This window comes from Gorilla gorilla, chromosome 4 (assembly GCF_029281585.2).
Source record: "Gorilla gorilla gorilla isolate KB3781 chromosome 4, NHGRI_mGorGor1-v2.1_pri, whole genome shotgun sequence".
Taxonomy (NCBI): Eukaryota; Metazoa; Chordata; class Mammalia; order Primates; family Hominidae; genus Gorilla; species Gorilla gorilla.
Window position 1 is genome coordinate 136393084 of NC_073228.2, and position 18536 is coordinate 136411619.

At 54.1% G+C, this 18536-nt stretch overlaps 1 protein-coding gene across 1 annotated transcript; it reads right to left on the reverse strand.

The window, feature by feature from the left end:
* Nucleotides 1-1276: 1276 nt before the first annotated feature.
* Nucleotides 1277-9097, reverse strand: IRF1 (interferon regulatory factor 1). Its single transcript, XM_004042471.5, has 10 exons — nt 8767-9097; nt 7621-7712; nt 6155-6254; nt 5178-5354; nt 5019-5068; nt 4781-4910; nt 4475-4597; nt 3887-3936; nt 2581-2716; nt 1277-2294 (listed from the first exon to the last, which is right to left on the reverse strand). Exons 2-10 carry the CDS (start codon nt 7705-7707, stop codon nt 2170-2172), a joined length of 978 nt encoding a protein of 325 aa, XP_004042519.1. The 5' UTR covers nt 7708-7712; nt 8767-9097; the 3' UTR covers nt 1277-2169.
* Between the last annotated feature and the right edge of the window lie 9439 nt (nt 9098-18536).

Below are 18536 nucleotides of genomic sequence, written 5' to 3' on the forward strand. Positions count from 1 at the left end.
AAGTGCTACCCAGCACAGCAGCCGTGAGGACCTTTCTTGGGCTGCTGACTGTTCTGTCTGTGACTGTGTCATATCAACTGACTTTTTGGAGCAGCATCTGTGTGTTAGCAGGACACATCACCTATGGCACATGCCTCAAAACTTAACACTCCTTGGGCCCCAGGAGCCCAGAATCAACTGACAGCCCTGGTGATAGTCAAGGACAGGTGACTATGTTTATATAAGCATGTTCCTATGACAGGAATGTCCCCTCCTTCTGCCATTGTCTATGTGAACATAAACAAAAGGATTTTTTTTTTTTGAGACAAAGTCTCGCTCTTGTCACCCAGGCTGGAGTGCAGTGGCACAGTCTCAGCTCACTGCAACCTCCATCTCCCGGGTTCAAGTGATTCTTGTGCTTCAGCCTCCACAGTAGCTGGGATTATAGGCGCCCGCCACCAGGCCCGGCTAATTTTTTTTTTTTTTTTTGAGACAGAGTCTCGCTCTGTCGCCCAGGCTGGAGTGCAGTGGTGCAATCTCGGCTCACTGCAAGCTCTGCCTCCGGGGTTCACGCCATTCTCCTGCCTCAGCCTCCCGAGTAGCTGGGACTACAGGCACCCGCCACTAGGCCCGGCTAATTTTTTGTATTTTTAGTAGAGACGGGGTTTCACCGTGTTAGCCAGGATGGTCTTGATCTCCTGACCTCGTGATCCGCCCGCCTCTGCCTCCCAAAGTGCTGGGATTACAGGCGTGAGCCACCATGCCCGGCCTAATTTTTGTATTTTTAGTAGAGATGAGGTTTCACCATGTTGGCCAGGCTGGTCTCAAACTCCTGACCTCAGGTGATCTGCCCACCTTGGCCTCCCAAAGTGCCAGGATTACAGGCATGAGCCACCATGCCCGGCCAAATGAAAGGGTTTTTTTTTGGTGCCTGGGCTGGAGTGCAATGGCATGTTCTCGGCTCACTGCAACCTCCACCTCCCAGGTTCAAACGATTCTCTTGCCTCAGCCTCCTGAGTAGCTGGGATTACAAGCACCCGCAACCACGCCCAGCTAATTTTTGCATTTTTAGTAGAAATGGAGTTTCACCAGGCTGGTCTCGAACTCCTGACCTCAGGTGATCCACCCATCTCGGCCTCCCAAAGTGCTGGGATTACAGGTGTGAGCCACCGCGCCTGGCCGAAAGGATTTTATAATAGATGCATGTCCCTGTTCACCCCAAAGTCAAGTTCAGGCAGGATGCCAATAATAAGTCCATCAGTGTTTCCATAAAAAGTAAAATCATCTACAAGTTAAATTTCTCTCTAAAAAGGCCACACCCCTTATAAACAATTTACTTTTTATAAAAAGACAAATGTACATATTTACACACGTCCTTATGTGTTCACACGTGACTTAATGGTTAGATGACATTTCCAATTTTAAGTCATACCAAGGCGCTCACACTTCCCTCCCTGGGCCTGTTGAGGGCTGCTGGGGCTTGAGGGGGTGGTGGGCGCCGAGCAAGGCACTGTATAAATAAATGCAAAGGCCAAGAGCTCGGGGGAAATGTTAGTGTACACCTCTGATCAGAAATGTGGCAAGATCCACACGAAAAAGTGCCAAGTTTTTTTCCCAAGCCCCTCAGCCAAAGCAGGGAGCAGGGTAGAGCTCCTCTGAGGCTGAGGGAGCATCGCCCCGAAGGACCCCACTTTCCTTCACATTTCACTGGCTTTGGAACAGTCCCCAGGGCTCAGCTGAAAAGGGGGTAGTTCTTTGGGAACGAGATTCATTTAGTGCAATTTTCTCTTAGTGCAGAGCCAGCCCTGGGATTGGTGTTATGCTTTTCTGGGGTCACTGGTCTGTTCCCCTAGGAGCCAGCCAGTGACAGCGAGACCCTCTCCAGGCAGCTGGGCTCAGAGGAAAAAGCCAGACACTGACTCCTGTCCAAGTCCCTGACCTGATACACTGGTCTCAGAACCTCATCTTCCCAGGAGGCAGGGCCAGCTTTACACCACAAGAAAAACCCAGACACTGGCCTGCCAGGCCCTGAGAGGTCAATGACCCAAGGAGGGAGGCCCCATCCCCACTTGGCAGTGGGGTCACACTTGGCTGTTGAGGGGCCCACAGAAGTCCAGCTTCTCTGCACCATATCCACCATGATGCCAGGTCCTGCTTGCCTAGAGGAATAACAGGGGCCCAGGGGCCCTGCTACGGTGCACAGGGAATGGCCTGGATGGAGGGCAACCGGACTGGGGTCAGCAGGCTGTCCAGCCAGGTGGCATCCATGTTCTTCAGATCTGTGAAGACACGCTGTAGACTCAGCCCAATATCCCCTAGAAGATGTGAAGAAGGTTGTATGAGGGTAGGGGACGGTGGCATCAGGTGTGCTTCCCCCTACCCCTGAAGGCCACAGACATGGCCTCTGCTCTTCCCAGCACAGCAGTAAACATCCACTCAGCTTCAGGCAAACCTTAAGGCATGGCAGCAGTAGCTAATTCACAAGGTGTCAGTACCCCAGATGCTTTACCGCCCTGCTCCCTGGCCCTGCCCCCAAGCTTTCTCCATCCCTATGTGGTTCTCCCTCATCTAAGAAGCCATAAGGATCCAGGGCCTTCTTACCCCCTGGGCTGTCAATTTCTGGCTCCTCCTTACAGCTAAAGTCTCCATAGACAGAGGTGGGCTGGACTCCAGGTTCATTGAGTAGGTACCCCTTCCCATCCACGTTTGTTGGCTGCCACTCCGACTGCTCCAAGAGCTGGGGACAGAAGAGCAAGAGGCTATCAACTCCCTTCCAGTGCAGACTCACCCTGTGGCCCTGCCCTCAATGAGCCAGCTCCTCTCAGCCAGTATCACACCCTTGGCCACTTTCACAATCTCAGATAGGATGCAGAAGTGCACTGCAGTCAGGACAAGGGGCCGGAAGGGAGGAGGCAGAAATGCATGTTGGCACTGGTCCTCAATTCATTTTCCCACCCCTCTCACACCCACTCTCTGGTATAGCATCTCCACAACTTCCCTCTCAACTGTGTAAGGACACAGTAAGAGGGAATGTGGCTTAAAATAAAGGTTAGCATAACAAATCAAGAAAAGATGACTAGAAAAGCTAGAGATAAGGAACTACATCCATGTCTCAATTTTTTGGGCTAATGGAACAGCTGGCGTACAACTACTGCAAAAACTTTTTTTTTGAAATGGAGTTTTGCTCTTGTTGCCCAGGCTGGAGTGCAATGACACAATCTCAGCTCACTGCAACCTCCACCTCTCAGGTTCAAGCGATTCTCCTGCCTCAGCCTTCAGAGTAGCTGGGATTACAGGCATGCGCCACCAGGCCCAGCTAATTTTTGTATTTTTGGTAGAGATGGGTTTCACCATGTTAGTCAGGCTGGTCTCGAACTCCTGACCTCAGGTGATCCACCCACCTTCGCCTTCCAAAGTGCTGGGATTACAGGCATGAGCCACTGCCCCCGGCTGCAAAAACTATATTCACTTTCAAAACTGAAGCAGAAAAAAAAACCTGGAGGATAATTTGCTAACTTTTTCTATAAAGCCATCATCATATTAACAGATCCTAAAGACTGATTACTGAAGCCTGATGTGCATTTCCCGAACTTGCAGGGCTGGGGCATGTTGGGGCGGAGGATGCAGGCCAGGGACCCATCGCTGATAGTGCCTGACTCACAGAGCTGTCTGATGCCCCAACGCTTGCTTCAGGACGGCCTGTCAGAGGCCAGGCCTCCCACCTGCCTTCCCTTCCCATGGTGGCTTTCCCACCAGTCAAGCCACGTGAATGTGGCACTTGTGGGACAATGCAAGCAGCCAGGTGACAACAGCAGCTACCCATCCTCTGATTTGGAAGCTTCACTGGTTCTCTCTCCTCACTGAGAAACGGTCACTTCAAGAGTGCCCAGGTAGGAAGGGGCTTTACCTTCATGATGTCCTCAGGTAATTTCCCTTCCTCATCCTCATCTGTTGTAGCTGTGGATGGGGAAAGCAGAGAGGTTGGCTGGCAGTCAGCCACACTCACCCTGCAGTTCCAGTTCCAGCCCATCAGATCCCCCTGCCCTTTGTCTCTCTCTCTCTCTCTCTGACACACACACACACACACACACACACACACACCCCTCCCGGTGGACCTGTCTGCCATAGAGATTCCAGAACAGGACCCTGGCCTGGTGACTCAGACTCTCAAACCCTGAAGCCACGCCGCTTCCCACCCCACTTCCTTCCTCACCCTCAGATGCTGGGCTACAGAGGAGGAAGGAGAACAAGCACCCCAAAATGCAGCCCCTGGCCCCTTCCCTCCTCTCACCAGCCCCCACTGTGCTGCAGCCCACTCTGAACTGCCTTCCTAGTGTCCCCGTCGCTTGCCTCCCCCTATGGTGGCTAAGACTGGGCAATGCCCAACTCAATCAGCTCAGTGCCAGGTGGAGTTCTGAGCATCTTTTCTCTCTCAGGAAGCCCTTCACAGGACCCAGACAGTCAAGCAGGCAGGCCAGGCCCCAGGAGCACCAACCTTCAGAGGTGGAGGGCATGGGTGACACCTGGAAGTTGTACAGATCACTGGTGCTGTCCGGCACAACTTCCACTGGGATGTGCCAGTCGGGGAGAGTGCTGCTGACAGCACACGGCGACAGTGCTGGGGGACAGCAGAAGCCATGGGTCAAGGTTGTGTGCTTTCTTAGTTTGCAAGACATCGAGCGCCCCCCCACCAACCCTGCAGCCTGCACTAATGGGCCACCATGTGCCAGCACCACGCCTCCAAGAGAAAGAGTCATCCCACTGACCTGTGGGGTCCCCTGCCAGACCTGGACCAGCTCACCTGGAGTCAGGGCCCGCTCCACCTCCAAGTCCTGCATGTAGCCTGGAACTGTGTAGCTGCTGTGGTCATCAGGCAGAGTGGAGCTGCTGAGTCCATCAGAGAAGGTATCAGGGCTGGAATCCCCACATGACTGTTGAGGGAGAAAGCAGCTTAGGCCCAGGCCCACCTTAGCATTTCTTCCACTGCTCACCCTGGCCCACAGGTGACCAAAGGCCTGGCTGCTTAGGACCACACTCACCTTCCTCTTGGCCTTGCTCTTAGCATCTCGGCTGGACTTCGACTTTCTTTCTGTGGGGCAGACAGGCTGTCAGCCTTGGTGCAGGCTCTCCAGCCCCAGCTGACCTTCTTCTACCCTCCCTCCCTGAGGGCTTCCCAAGGACCCAGAGTCCTTGGATACCTTTTCTCTGGTTCTTGGTGAGAGGTGGAAGCATCCGGTACACTCGCACAGCTGAGCTGCCCTTGTTCCTGCTCTGGTCTTTCACCTCCTCGATATCTGGCAGGGAGTTCATGGCACAGCGAAAGTTGGCCTTCCACGTCTTGGGATCTGGCTCCTTTTCCCCTGCTTTGTAGCGGCCTAGAGGGCAGGTGAAAAAAGAGGATCGTCAGGGCCATGGGTAGGGATCCTCAGCTGCCCCTGGCCTGGAGGAGGAAGGCAAGGTACCCCTGACCTCTCATGCTACCAGAGAGCCACAGTGGTCAAATCAGCAGGTACTCCTGGTGACACTCTGCAGGTCCTAGGCCCTGGACCTTCTCAAATGCCCAGGCTTGGCTTAAACACATCTAGCGGGCCTCAGTGAAGGGCCCAGCCAGAAGCACTAGAGTCCCCATATCCCCAAAGTGTACTATCTGTGTCCCAGACTATGCCCAGTCTTCCTCCTTGGGCTATCAGCAGCCAGAGGGTAGAGTGGGCACAGACTGGGCAGCAGAGAACAGTTACTGAATAGGTGGGCTGACTGTTCTGAGATGGGCCTAGAGCTCCATCTCTCAAGGATAAAGGAGGCCACCAACCACATGAGGCTTGGACCAAGGGCCTTGGTCAACACGAAGAAAAAGGCAGACCTGGGTCTCTTTCAGTGCCCTGGCTTACAGCTGCTTTTCACAGATGCTTTTGCCAGGGAGAACTTTCATCTAGCCACAAACCCCCTGAAGCCACACACTTTCTAAGATCTTGGCTTTATAAATCCCTTTGAGAATTTGCTGAGATGATCGACTCTCTTCTTCAGAAACACAAGTCTGCCACCAGCCCCTCTTCCCAGTAATTCTGCATATTGTCTCAGGGAGCTCAGGGACCCCAGTGAAGAGCCTCTGTGTTAACGTGAGTGCCTCCTCTTGTCTCTACCCTGGGCTTCCTAGGCCTGAGTCCCAGGCACACACCTGTGTGAATGGCCCAGCTCCGGAACAAACAGGCATCCTTGTTGATGTCCCAGCCATGCTTGGCAGCATGCTTCCATGGGATCTGGAAGATCATCTCCTCCTGAACAATACACACATACACATGAGGCTGTGTCAGCTCAGAGACCACAGACTTTGGGGCTGAGTCTGAGACCCAGGCCTGCCCAGCCAGACAGGTCTGAGAAAAGGCTGACTTCCCTTTTTCCCCTGACATCTGGCTTGGACTGACCCATCTTGAGGCTGGCTTAAACAGACCACTCTCGATCTCTCAGGAGGGACACCTAGTTTGGATGAGCTGCAGCATTATTAGCTCACAAAGACCTCCCTCTGCCTGTTACACATGTGCTAGGACCCACACAGGGCACCCTCCCCCAAAGCCCTGGTTTTGAAGCTCTGGGATGTTTCTCTCTGGCTTGTAAGCACCCACATGGAAGTAAGAACTTCTTCCATTAGAAAGGACTCCTCAGGACACCTGGGAGCATGGGCTCTTACACAGGGGGTCCTGGTCATACCACTGAGGGAGCTCTGGGCTAGACTTGAATGGTGAACACTGTGTAACCCTGGCATTGTCACTGTATCTCTTTGCCCCTCAGTTTTCTCTTCTCGGAAATGAGAAAACATATCCAACAAAATTTTGAGGATTAAAAACCAGAGGATGTGTAGGGACACAGTGACAAATATGAAGTCTAAGATCTTACTGTTATTATATCACTTATGGTTAACAGTAAAGATTTCTGAGTCAGACCGTTCAAGTTCAAATCTTGGCTTCATCACTTTTTGTGTGATCTTATGATCTACCTCTCAGTGCCTCTGTTTACTTATCCGAAAATGATGACATTAGTAAGATCTACCCCACAGGACTACTGCGAGGATTAAATGACACAATGTAAATAACATACTTACCAGGTGCCAGGTACACAGGGAGTGTTCAGTAAGCATTAGCTATTATTATGAATACTATCATTGCTACTAAGTCTATAGGGTCTATGTTGCCCCAAGTGCACCAGCTATAGGCTTCTTGGGCCAGAGTGACTGGTGCAAGATTAATTCGTTTGTCCTCTGCTAAGCCAGCCACCTTTCTGCCCAGCAGCATCCACTTCTCAGTCTTCTATTTGTTCGATTGGAGCCCTGCAGAGTGCTGTGTATGTTTGTAAGGGTCTCGCTTAGAGGAGAGCAGAACTCCAGCTCTGCAGATGCTGGAAAGTCTTGCTGCTGGAAACTGGAAGTGCCTTCAGGTGGGTGCCCTACCTCAAGAAGGGAGGAAGGCAAGAGTCATGCAAGTGAGGCCCAGGCTGGGCCGTGCACACTCCCTGCATGCAGGACCCACTGGGAGAAACACCTGCCTGTCCCGTTATCACTTCCCTTTTTGAGCTGCATCTGAAGCTTTGGTCCCTCCAGAAGTACATGGGTTAAAACAGTGGCAGGAAAACCCAAAGAGTTACACTCACTTTATTAATCCAGATGAGCCCCGGGATTTGGTTGGAATTAATCTGCATCTCTAGCCAGGGTCTCATGCGCATCCGAGTGATGGGCATGTTGGCTGTAAAGAGAAGACAGAGGCTCCAGTCTGGAATCTGTTGAACAGTACCTGGGCAGTGACCTGCCCCACCCGAAGTCACTTAGTTACCCTCCCCTCCCCTCAGCCAGCTACTAGGTACTACACTCAGTGCGGAGGGGAGCTGCGCTGGAATAAAACTGCTCTCCAAATTTTTTCAGCATCTTAGGCAAAAATGCTTTTGCCCCTTCCTTCAGCCCCTCCCAGCCAGTCTCTGGAGGAGACAGGCATGCAAGTGATGGCTTCAGGATTCATATGCAGGAAAAGAGACAAAATGCACAGATACCCTAATTTCAGAACTTTTGGCTCAAAATTCAAATCCTTTGGGAAGGGAGGGACTTCTTTTGCTTGATGCCAAGAAGAAATTCCCTTGACTTGAGTTGTAACCACTAGCTAGCAAAGGGCTAGCCGTCACCCTGAACAGCCCCCTCCCGCCCCCCTGAATCCATTCTACGCCTTCCTGACAGCCACAGCGCCCACAACGCTAAGACCAGGACGCTAACCCTTCCGGCCCGGTTTCCCCTCCTCTGGAGAAGTGGCCCAAGGAACACCTGTGGCGCCTCTTCCCGCAGTCTCCGTAGGTCACGATTCCCTCCAGCCACCTGGGCAGTAAGCCAGCCCTTGCCACCAGCACAGGGAGCCCAAAACCTGGCGCCTGGGGGCGGAGCTGGGACCGCCGAAAGCCGGGAGCACTGGGCGCCCACGCGTGGGCTAACACTCGGTCCCCGGCACGGCGTGTGGATGCGCGGGACGAACGTAGCGGGCCACCTACAGGCCCCTGGCGGCTGCGCGCACGCAGATCTGCGAAAGCTGCCGGGCGCCGGCAGCCTCGTCCGGGTGGGCGGTCCACGCCGCGTCCCGCCCTCCCCGCGCCGCGGCTCGCAGCTCCTCCGGCGCCCCCCGGAGCCCGCGCGGAGGCCCGGGCAACGCCGCGCGCCCGCGAGTCTCCAGCCTGGAGCTTTCGACCCCCCGCTTCCTGGTGCCCCGCGCGCCTTTTATTCGACGCCGCCGGTGCCCCGCGCCTCAAAGGCGTACTCACCTCTGCTGCAGGAGCGATTCGGCGTTCGCGCGCGAGGGTCCCGGCAACGCAGGGGCTGCAGTGAGGGCGCGCGGAGCGCGACTCCGAGTGGAAGAGGGAAGAAGGCAGAGGTTGCCGGGTTCTTGAGGCCGCCAGGCACGGCCGGCGTGGACTGGGCACGGCTCCGGGTGGCCTCGGTTCGGCGGGGCTCGGGCGCACGTCTTGCCTCGACGAAGGAGTGGCGAGCTCTGCCAGGGCAGCGGCGCCACCGAGCAATCCAAACACTTAGCGGGATTCCCCAGCCCTGGCCGGCCCCGCCCCCGGACAGCCGCGCGGGCGCCCATTGGCCGGCTGCGTGCCGTCATTTCGGGGAAATCAGGCTGTTGTAGAGCTAGCGGCGAAGGGGAAGTACAGGGCGGCTGCTCCGCCCCACCCTCTCCGGCCGGGCGCCACCGCCCCGGGGCCACCGCGGGCCCGCCCCGAGCGCTCCCAATCCACCCCTGCTCCGGCTTGCCCGGAGGAGGGCTGCCCGGGACAGCCCAGCGCCCCCGGCCCCAGCCAGTCCTCTCACTCCGCCTTCTCCCAGCCGGCTGGCTCCTGGGGCCATCTTTTCACCCTCCTGGCGGGGCGGGGGCGGGGGTATATCTCCCAAACGCAGGTGAGGGGATCGCCCGGGCACTTGCCGCCCTCTTCAGTGGGAACACTGGGCCGAATCTCCCGACTGGCAGCCTGGCTCCTCAGGCTTGCCGGTGGGATATCAAGAAGGGAGGGTTTCAGTCCTAGCACTACCCCTGTTTTTAGGGGTGACCCTCTCCCTCCAGGTCACTCACCTGCCCTGGGGAAGTGAAGGAGGCAGAAAGCCTACTCTGCCCCGTGTGCTGTCTGGGGCTGCTGGACCAGGGGAAATCCCAACTTGGCCGCTGCTGGCACAGCCCCCAAGGGACGCAGGACCTCAGTTTTTCAACCATAAAATAACAGTAGCCCTACCTTGATGGTTTGCTGTGATGGGAAGAGATTGTAAAGCACTATGCTCCACTCGGGCAACAGACGCTGAGTAGTTTTCAAGGTCGCCGTTGCAGGGTCTAATAGTGACCAGGATGACACCCCTCCCTGGGACTCCCCCTGGCTGGCTTTAGGGAACAGAGGAGGAGAAGGGGTTCAGTGAAGCCCAGACGGCTGAGTGAGGGTAGGGGTGGGGTAGCTCTGATCCCTCCTAGCACTCTTGCCTCAGGCCGCCTCCAGAGCCTCCCTGTGGCCCGCGTATGGGAGTTCCGCAATGGAAGCATTGCTGTCATCTCTGAGTCCACAGGGCTTGGCCCAGAGAGGTTCTGGGCAGCATGGAGGAATTAGCTCAGGGCTGATCAACGCCATGGGGCTAGCCAAAGGGTTGGGGAGCCCAGGTCCCATGCTCCTTGGTAAGGGCCCCTACTTAACTCTCGCGCACAACTAGTCCCCGCCCCACGTATAGTCCTAGAGACTTGACTGGGTGTTCATTTTCCATCCAAAACTCTGGCCCAGGAGGCTTCTTCCTTCATCTCCCTAAAGCTCCTGCAGAAGTAAGTTACTCTCCCAGGCGTGTCATTTCCTTCACCCCAGCTCTCCCTCCAGGGCAGCACCCCATTTTGCAGGCTATAAATAGACACACCCATGCAACATTCGACTTGCCAGTCACTCTACCTCCCTCCCGTAGAGGAAATGCATGGGTTAATCCCATTCTGGCGCATTGCGATCTGAGTGCTGTGACCAATGCCAAACCTGGTTCCCAGGATACCAGCAGGAATGGGCAAAACTGTCTACCAGATAGAGGTGGGTCAGGAGCTAGGAGAGGAAAGGAGGTAGGAGAAACTGAGGAAGGAACCTAACTGAGTGTTAAGCAAAGTGGAGGGCAATGACACTCTGGAATGGAAAGGTGGGTTTTGGGGTACTTTAAGTGACAAATGGAAGTGGGGACTTGCTACAGGGACCAAGACCTTCTGAGCAAGAATAAGAGAAAACAAGTGACTCCTGAGTTGTGGGATCCTTTCTTGGTACAACAAATAGATACTTGTCCTTCCCCTGAGAACCTGACACATCCACTGGAAAATTCAGGATGAGATTAGGGAAAGGAAGTTTGCATCCTTGTGGTCTGATAAGCTGACCACAGTGACCCTGTGAAGGCAACAGGACACTATAAAAAATGCTTTAAAACAAAAACTTAATTTTAATTCACAGATAACAGGTATAAATATACCCGTATATGCATATGTATATTTAGCCATAATGAGCATCTTTCCATGTCATGAAATGTACTTATGCAATGTCATTTGTAATAGGTATATATTATTCTTTCATAAGGATAAATAAAAATTTACCCAATTAATCCCCTATTGTAGGACAGTTAGGTTATTTCCATTTTTTCATAATACAGACAACACTATTAGCTAAATCTTTGTGCACATCAATAATTTTTTGCTTAGGAGAAATTCCCCAGTTAGGATTTACCAATGAAACTGTCATTTACATTTACATCTTTGACCTTTTTTTTTTTTTAACCTTAGGGATTCTTACTTTATTTTGAAGCCTGTAAGAATATGCTTATTATGACTAGGGGTGCTATACTCCAAATCAGTGAAATAAAGCTAAGCCATGTTTAAGTACCCAACATTTTTATTGTAATGGCTTTTGATGAATCACATTCTAAGATGTAGAACATTCTGTGATCCCCAGCAGAACACATAGGCTCCTGTAGGCTCCTAGTAATTCGGAGCCAGCCCTTTTCTTTCCCACCTGGTCTTCTGGGTCTTCCTTCCCTGTATCGGGTTGTGATTTCATAGTCCAGGACCAGACTATTGTTGCCCCAACCTCCCCTTGGGCCTCCTGGCCTTGCCCAGGTAGATGGGGAAGATGGTGCCTCTGCACTGGAATGATCTCCCTAACTCGGATGATCTCCCTAACACTCGGGGCCACCCAGGAGCCTTCTGAGCTCCCCTACATTCAGCCCCACATTCAAATCTCTGCTCAGTCTTGTCCTGGGGTCCCATTCCAACCTTCTGTCCCTGACAGCTTCCCTACCCTTGGCAGTAGGGAAGATGAAACTAAAGGGGGATGAAAAGAGAACACAGGATTTGAGTCTGAAAGCCTGGGTTCTTATTGTGCTTTTTCCACTTGCTATGTGATCTTAGCAAGTTACTGTCCCTCTCTGGGGCTCAGTTTTCTCATCTGTAAAATAGAGATAATCTCTCTCCATCTCTCCTAATTGTAAAATTAGACTATCAAAATTATTTCCAAACTGTAAGACATAAGTCAAATGAAATGTATGAACAGGAACGCATGAACTTTTCACTGTATTTCCATTATCTGAACACACTGTGTTTGTCCCCTCATCCCTGTCTCCTCAGGATACTTGGCAACACTCACCCTCTCTCAATCTCTCTCTCCCTTGCCCACCCCACCACTTCAATCTCTGTGTCTTTTTTTAAGGCCCAGAGCGTATGCCTGATCTCTTCAAAATGCCCACAAAGCAACCAACCAGAAGTCCTTTCTTTTCCCTCCTTGGACCCTTTAGTCCTTAACTTTCCTGTGTTTCCTTTTCACCACTGGTCACTTTCTACATGGTGGGAACAAACTCTGGGGAACAAACTCTACATTTTTTCTGTGAGAAAAAGAACTCTCCATGTTTTCTGTGAGAAATCTAAGCAGGTTCCTCATGCCCAGCAGCTGAAGCGAGCTAGGGGTTAGCTGAGGGTAGCCAGCACCCTGCACTGTGCAAGGTCTTCCTTACAGATGCCTCTCATCCACAGCCTCACTCAATGAGGGTGAATTCATTGTGTGGCCTCTCTGTATTGGGGCCTGGATTTTTCTGTGCTGGCAAGAGGAGGCTAACTGGCTGGCAGGGGCTCCTTTGAAGTGACTTCTGCAATCAGGATGCTGAAGGCAAGATCATCTCACACACACATTCACACACCCTGTGGGAGCCTCTACCCTGACAGACAATTCTTGTCCCCAGTCCCCTCCCTCAGGCTCTCAAAACACTGTTCACCCCCTAAGTGGGCTGCAGTTAGTCCTGAAGCCCAGAAGCATGGCTCCCAACATGTCACCATGCACACACACATCAATGCACAGGGCCACACGGACCACACTAAGGTGATGCTGCCATCCTTGCACTCCCCCGAAGAGTGGCTACCATGGTAGGCACTCAGTAAATCCTAGTTAAGTTGATGTGTGACCCCTCTTCCTCTGGAGTTTAGTGTTCCTTCTATCTCAGATTATGAATTCTCTCAGATACAGACATTTCTTGGCAACCTGTGGTTAAATCCTCTGCTGATAGAGATGAGTGTGTGCTCAGAAATGAGAGCTTGTGAGAGCTGAGGTGCAGGTGCCAGTGAGGTTTAAACTAGGTGTTTTTTTGTTCTGTTTTTTTGAGACGGAATCTCGGAATCTCGCTCTGTCACCCAGGCTGGAGTGCAGTGACGTGATCTTGGCTCACTGCAACCTCTACCTCCAGGGGTTCAGCAATTCTCCTGCCTCAGCCTCCCAAGTAGCTGGGATTACAGGCACCCGCCACCATGCCCAGCTAATTTTTTTATTTTTGGTGGAGATGGAGTTTCACCACATTGGCCAGGCTGTTCTCCAACTCCTGAGCTCAGGTGATCCACCGCCTCGGCCTCCCAAAGTGCTGGGATTATAGGCATGAGCCACGGCGCCCGACCCGAACTAGGTTTTTGACTGGGAGACCTGCTACCTTTGGAGCCTGCTACCCAGAGAGGGGGCCATGGTCCCCAAAGCAGACAAACTCCCCAGCATGCCTTCCAGGTTCCAGGTCCAGAAGTAGTAGGGCTCTCTGAAATGCTCAAAGCCTTCATCTCTATTTTCACAGAAACCTGGGAGGCAGGCAGTCCTAAACTGTGAATTGCAGAACACAAGCCAGAAATAAAAGCATCCAAAAGCTTGAAGGCAGAATCCAAGGGTCATCACCCTGCCTGCAAGGAGCCTAATTGGAGAGAAAGAAAGTCCCTTAATTCATTCAACACATATGAATCATGCAGGCCTGCTTTTTGGTCAACCCCAGGTTTGGTCCTGGAGATACACTGGGGCACCAGACCAGCCCCTCCCCTCTCAAAGGTTTGGCAAAATATGCTGTATGACACAGCAGAATAAACGTTGCACTGTTATAAAATTCCTAAATGCAGAATGTGGGGCTGAAGCTGGCTGGAAAATCACTAGGGGGTCATGATAGAATACTGAGCCAAGGAATTGCTCCAGTGCTCAGGGCTGTTCCGGAACCCCCTGAGAGCGGGGCGGGGTGACAGTGTGGGCTGCCGCTGATGGCCGCTGCGGAGCTTCATTTCTTATAAACACCGCCGTTGGGAGGAAAGAGAACTCAGCCTCCTGTCAGTCCCATGGGGCCCCGAGGCCGGGGGAGGCTCCTGGGCCAGGCCCAGCGGCCGCGACCTGGAGCGGGGCTTGATGGGATCAGCACTCTCCTCCCCCGCGCCAATGGGTGCTGCAGAACGGCCCACGCCCACTGCCGTTCGCCCGGGGCGCCCCTGGCAGGCTTCTCGGTCTTTGTGGGGGCTGCAGCACCTCCACTTCACCGTGATGTGGAGTCCTTCGCCCCTAGGTGACCCACGCTCCACAGCCCCGGCCAGAACTTGGTGGGGGACGCGGTGGGGGGGGGGGGGTTGTTTGACGGGGAGGGGGCACAGTCCTTTCGGGCCAACTTCCACATTCCTGCTCCGCCCAGGCGGGGGGTGAGTCGGGGTGAGCAGCCGGCTCCAAGCTGGCCGGCTTCCTGGAAAGGGAGGGCCAGCAGGAGAACTGCAGATCCTCCCAGCCCTGGTGGCTGCCCGCCTCCTCCCTACCTATTCCTCCCCACCCCACTTCCACCCCTACCCCCAGCAAGCTGGCAGCCCCGCCCCTGCCAGGCGGCTCACCTGCCCGCGACCAAGGCACTTCCTCCTCCTTCCCCGCCCAGCCTCTTGCTATAGGCCATGAGTTTGCAGCCGGGTCAGCAGCTACAGGCTGTGTGACCCCAGGCAAGTTACTAAACTTCTCTGTGCCCATTATCTCACCCTGCGAGATGGAGCTAGCAACAATCGGGGTGCAGAGCTTTCCGCGAACACCTCTGCACTTCCCTCTTCCCTGCTCCCCCCCACCTTCCCCTTCCGCTCGGTTTGGCAGGGACATAGGGGATGCACAGAAAAGGCGCCCGCTTGTAAATTGCCGCAGGGGAAGGCCGTGTTGCGTCCCTTGCCGGGGCACTGCCATCCGTTGCAGCCTGAGACTTGGGTTAGACCTGCGGCTCTCCCGTTGGAGGCGCGGGTGGTGCTGAGCGGCTGGACCGATGCTGCCCGCCGGGGGTCGGCGCGCAGGCACTCAGATGGCTCCCACCTCCGCCTGGGCCTTGCAGCTGGCGGTGGGGCGGGGCGCAGGGGCCGGGTAGGGGAGGGCTTGGGTCCGGCCATCCAGTGGGGGTCAGCCCCATCGCCGGGTTCCGCGGGGCCGCGCCGAAGGGGCGGAGCCTGGGTTTCGGTTTCTTGCAAACGCGGCGGCAACAGGGAAATCGAGGAGTTTCCGGGAACCGAACCACGCTGGGAGCGCTGAGGTCTGCGCAGCGGCGGGGGCCGGGGGACGGGCGGGCGTCCAGTGTTACCGGCCAGTGGCCAGCTGGAAGTTCCAGCGGGAGCCGGGGAAAACCGGCCCCGGAAAAGCCCCACCTGAATGCACCTGCCCAGCCCTCTCCGGATGGTGTTCATGCTGAGGGTGGGGGTGTGAAGGATGGACCTGCCTGCAGGGTGGCCTTTAGGGAATGAGGGAGGAGTTCTACAAGCTAAGGGGTTTGAGGGTGTGCACGCGGGGAAAGAGGGGACTGTGCGCAGGCAGGTGGGATCTGAGGAATTGGGATATCCCCTCAAATGACTGAGGTCCCCAGCTGTCCCCTCACTGTCACATCCCATCTTATTGTCCTTATACGATGAGGTCTCCTTACTGAGATCATATCCGTAGTGTCCTCTTTTGCTTATTTGTTGGGGGATTTCCCCGAACATGACTTGGAGCCCTTGAGAGTCAGCCCTGACTGTCTGGTCTAGTCTCCTGGATCTAGAACCCGCCAGCCTCCACGGGGGGCTTGTGACTGTTTACTAAGTGAGAAAAGGAGTAGGGTGAGTTCGAGGCATCTGTGAGGTCCATATGCCTTCTGACCTGCTCCCCCACAGGACCCCTAGCCCACTCAGGTCCTGCCATGTCCCCAGTTGAAGGAAGCCCCACTCTGCAGAAGATGCCTTGGCTTTTGTGGGAGGGGCTTCCCTTGTAGTTCCCTGAGAACTGCCTTCCAGCTGGGATGGCTGGGCAGAAGGCGGACTGTAGTCATCACAGAGGAATGCTGGCCGTGGGGTCAGCCACTTCCTTCCCTCCCCAGGGCTTGTAGCTCAGGCCAGGGATTATGGTGGGTTGGCCCTGGATCTGAGACAAGAAGGCTGGGAGTTTGGGCTGCAGAGGGAGAGTCCAGTACCCTCCCTGATCTCTGCAGCCCACAGCAGTACCTGGGGTCAAGGTGGACAGTGTCACTGGCAAGCCCGTGTTTCCTAAATGCATGCCTTTGAGACCACAAGTCTATGGTAAGGATCTCTTTCCTTACGGCCCTGAGACCATGGCTCTTGGAAAGACATAAATCAGACTAAATGGAGCTCCCTCAGCCCAGAAGAGCTGGGGCTGGGGCAGGTAGCAGTGGTGGCTATTCTGGAAGCAGCCAGCTAGCCAGTGGAAGGAGAGGCAGCAAGACCTCCCTAGCATCCCTGTATGGGCCAACACTGACTTTCACCAGCCCAGGCTTAGGATCAGGGTGGCTGGCCTGGGAGAGGGCCAGGGAAAGTCCAAATACTGCAAGAGTGGAGCTTGTGCCATGAGCGCCTGGCAACGCTGGTGACTCAACCTGGGAATCCCAACTCCAGGGGCAGCCCTGGAAATGAGGCTCAGGACAGTGAAGGAGTGCCATGGAGGGGCCCACCAACCATGGCAGCTTTTAGTGAGGCCACAGATCAAATAGGTTGTTGTCCCTTCTTTCTCCTGTGGCCCAGGGTTAGAAACAGTGATGCTGGTCCTCTGCCCAGTCCAAATAGTGTTTTTGATCCAGGGAACCCAACTCTAATCCTAGCCCATAAATTTGACCTGGGAGAGGACCTGGTCGTCAGAATGTCTGTGTTGGGCTCCATTTGATGTTACATCTTAGAAATGGTAGATGTAGCTCAAGCTAATAAATACCCACAGGAATGTGTCTTTGTGGTCTGGACTCAGCAAATGCTGAGTTATTGGTATATTTATGGAAGGAAAGCAGGGCAGAGACAGGAGAACAGGTGTCCCTGTGGGTGCTCAGCCCTGTTCACTGTTGTAGCCTCAGGAGCCAGCCTCAGCTGAGCAGAGAGCAGGTGCCCCATGAACCAGTGTGACATGGTTGGATGGATGGATGGATGGATGGATGGACGAACAGACAGATGGATAGATAGGAATATGGATGATGGATTCAGATGGCCTCAGCAGCATGCACATTTTCCCCACGATGGTCTTTGCAATAAGACAATTTCCACAGAAACTGGTGGGTGCCCCAGAAGGAGGGGAGGAAGAATGTGGCTTCTCCAAGCAGCGCTGTGGTTGTTTCTGCCAGGTTCTGTCTCTCCAAGGGGACCTCTGCTCCCTTTCCCATAGCCCTGTTGAAATGTGTGGCCCCTCAAAGTCCTGCAGAGACTGGGAGCCTAGTGGCAAGGGCCACCCAGACACAGAACAGGGGAAAGGAGCTGTTAACATTAGCTGGCTGTTCCATTCCTCTCCTGGAAAGTAGGTCCACAAAGAAATTTAGGTAGGACCTCAGCCAGGTGTGAAAGATTCCAGTTTTTTTCTCTGCATGAGTAAGTCCTTGGGAAAGCATCTGTTGACCAACTGACTGATTGACTGGCAAGAGGAGCAAAGGGTCAGCAGAGACCCACCTGCCTGGATGGTGTGGGAGAAAGCATGACTGCCCTCCAGCTTGACAGGTGACAAACCACAGTGAATGTGTCACTACATCAGATAGCCAGCATGAATTGCTGCACTGCGAGTGTTTAAAGGTCTGGGTGCATAATTGGGAGCAAAATGGACAAGGGTATGCTGGGAGCTCTAAGCCAGGAGGCCTCTGGTGGCTAGTCACCTCCAGGAAGCAAAAGCCGTTATTTCTTCCTTGAGAATCCCCGTGAATATTGGAGAGGGCTTCTCACAGCCCCATGGGCTGGGGCATGAGTGTGTTATGCTTTGCTTTTAGTGGAGGAGGTGACTCCAGAAGGCTAAAGATTTAGGGACAGCTGATGTCCTGGAATGCTTCTCAGCCTTGGGCCTACGCTGGGCCCTGTGAGGGGACTTAGAAGTAAGCACCGTGGTCTCCACTACTAACCTGCATGTGAGCTCTCCAAGGGCAGAGGATGCTCAGAGCCACCCCCACACCCCCACTCTGGCACCCAGCACATTGCTCTCAGGCAGTAGGCACTTAGTAAGTGTGCTCTGATTGCAGTGCCAGACATATGTCATACCTCGAGTAAGAGGCAAAGAGGCAGAGATGCTGGGAGTATGGAGACGGAGCAGGTTATCTCAGTCATTGTTCACAGATGGCTACTCTGAGGAGGGGACAGTTCAGCAAAGCCTCAAAGGATGAGTCAAAGGTTAATAGGCTAATAGTAGGGGAGGGCATTCCAGAATGTGAAAACAGCCCAAGGAAAGGCTTGGCAGCTCAGAAGTGCAGAATGGATCTTGCTTTTGGTGTGGCCTGGAGTAGCTGCCCCAGAAGCTGA